We start from the raw sequence: 2075 nt of genomic DNA, 5'->3' as shown, positions 1-2075 counted from the left end.
TTTCTAGCACAGTGTCTGACATCATGTAGATGTTAAAAAATTGTTGAACTGAACCATTGAACTAAACTTAGAAGTAACAGCTTTTCCCAAAATAATTATTTTCAACCAGAAGTAATAGGTAAATGTGTTAGAAGTAAAAGGAATCAAATTGCCAATGATTCACTCTCCCCCCCCCCCCCGCCCCAGGTTTCTGGGATAGGCATATGGAAATAAAAGAAAGGACTCTAACCCAATTATGGATTTCAAAGAAAGATTCCTCAACACACAAAGGAAGAATTAAGTGGTGGACAGCCCTCAAAAAACATGTCCTTTTGCCACAATATAATTAATATTTCCTGTGTGACAAGGAACTGGTCAAATGATGTCCGTGCTTCTCTATACAGTTTGATGATGATCATAATTCTGACCACACTGTTTGGCAATCTGATAGTTATTATTTCCATATCACACTTCAAGGAACTTCATACCCCAACTAATTGGCTCATTCAATCCATGGCCACTGTGGACTTTCTGCTGGGATGCCTGGTCATGCCGTATAGCATGGTGAGATCTGTTGACCGCTGCTGGTATTTTGGAGAAGTCTTCTGTAAAATTCACACTGGTACTGACATTACGCTGAGCTCAGCATCCATTTTCCACTTGTCCTTCATTTCCATTGACCGCTACTATGCTGTGTGTGACCCACTGAGATACAAAGCCAAGATCAGTATCTTGGTTATTTTTGTGATGATCTTCATTAGCTGGAGTATTCCTGCTCTTTTTGCATTTGGAATTATCTTTCTGGAGCTAAACATCAAAGGAACTGAGCAGATGCTTTACAAACACACTCACTGCATAGGGGGTTGCTCTGTCTTCTTCAGCAAAACATCTGGGATACTGACCTTTTTGACTTCTTTTTATATACCCGGATCTATTATGTTGTGTGTTTATTATAGAATATATTTTATTGCTAAAGGGCAGGCAAGATCAATTAATGATTCAAATCCAAAACTTCAAATTGGATTAGAAGAGAAAAACAGAATTTCACGAAGCAAAGACAGGAAAGCAACAAAGACTTTAGGAATTGTAATGGGAGTTTTCCTAATATGCTGGTGCCCTTTCTTTGTCTGTACAGTCATGGATCCTTTTCTGGACTATACTATTCCACCCACCTTGAATGATGCATTGATGTGGTTTGGCTACTTGAACTCTACTTTTAATCCAATGGTTTATGCATTTTTTTATCCATGGTTCAGAAGGGCACTGAAAATGATTCTATTTGGAAAAATTTTCCAAAAAGATTCATCTAGGAGTAAATTATTTTTAGAATCAAGTTAATAGCATTATAATACTTTACTGTCTTGCAAAACAAATGATGATCATATTTATGAGCACAACATCACCAACCACATGTACAAACTGCAGGGTCTTTTATCAATTATTTGAGTCAAAGAATGTATAATGAGATGTGATGCTTGTATCTTGTTTCTGTTTGGGATGTAGTAGATATGATCTTTGCCATTCTTAATATACATATCAAGTTTTGAAAGTCTAGAATTTAAGGTCCTATATTTAAAAAAATTCCTTTTCTGCTTTTACATGAACTGCCATTAAATTAACAATGGGACCTTACTCAGTTGTTCAATGGTAGGAAATATGGGGCTTCATTTGAAAATGCAAGTTAGAGTGACTTTGTCATTCATTTGTTTGAGTCTATTTGTCTTTTTATAAAACCAACTAAAAATATACATTAAATGTTATTTATTAAATAGTTATTTATGTATAATTTGTTATTTATCATGAATCCTTATTAATATATATTCCAGTTCTTAAAATCTTGATTTTCATCTTTTTACAATAAGTTTTGCTGATTCCCATACTGTAGGAAATTTAGAAAATAAAGGAAAAATAAAAATCAAACACTGTATAGAAATAAAAAATAAAGATATAATTTACTTCTCACCTCCTGAAAGAACTGTAATGTTTAAAATTCTTTAAAAAAAAACATTTTTTTTTGGTGACTATATAACAGTACATTGTATGGATGTACAAAGATATTTTTTAACCACTTCCCTATTGTTGACCACTTAGGTGCT

General features: G+C 33.7%; 1 protein-coding gene across 1 annotated transcript; it reads left to right on the top strand.

The window, feature by feature from the left end:
• The first annotated feature begins 251 nt into the window (after positions 1-251).
• TAAR1 (trace amine associated receptor 1) lies at positions 252-1317 on the top strand. Its single transcript, XM_016124613.2, has one exon. The coding sequence runs from the start codon at positions 304-306 to the stop codon at positions 1315-1317; it is 1014 nt and encodes a 337-aa protein (XP_015980099.2). The 5' UTR covers positions 252-303.
• Positions 1318-2075: the final 758 nt, after the last annotated feature.

This window comes from Rousettus aegyptiacus, unplaced genomic scaffold, assembly GCF_014176215.1.
Source record: "Rousettus aegyptiacus isolate mRouAeg1 unplaced genomic scaffold, mRouAeg1.p scaffold_m13_p_1, whole genome shotgun sequence".
NCBI classification, from domain to species: domain Eukaryota; kingdom Metazoa; phylum Chordata; class Mammalia; order Chiroptera; family Pteropodidae; genus Rousettus; species Rousettus aegyptiacus.
The sequence above is the reverse complement of the archived record's forward strand: the minus strand, read 5'-3'. Positions and strand labels throughout refer to the sequence as shown.

What these genes read in the sequence shown, in the direction of transcription:
- TAAR1 (XM_016124613.2), top strand. Translation starts at nt 304, where the DNA reads ATGTCCTTTTGCCACAATATAATTAATATTTCCTGTGTGACAAGGAAC.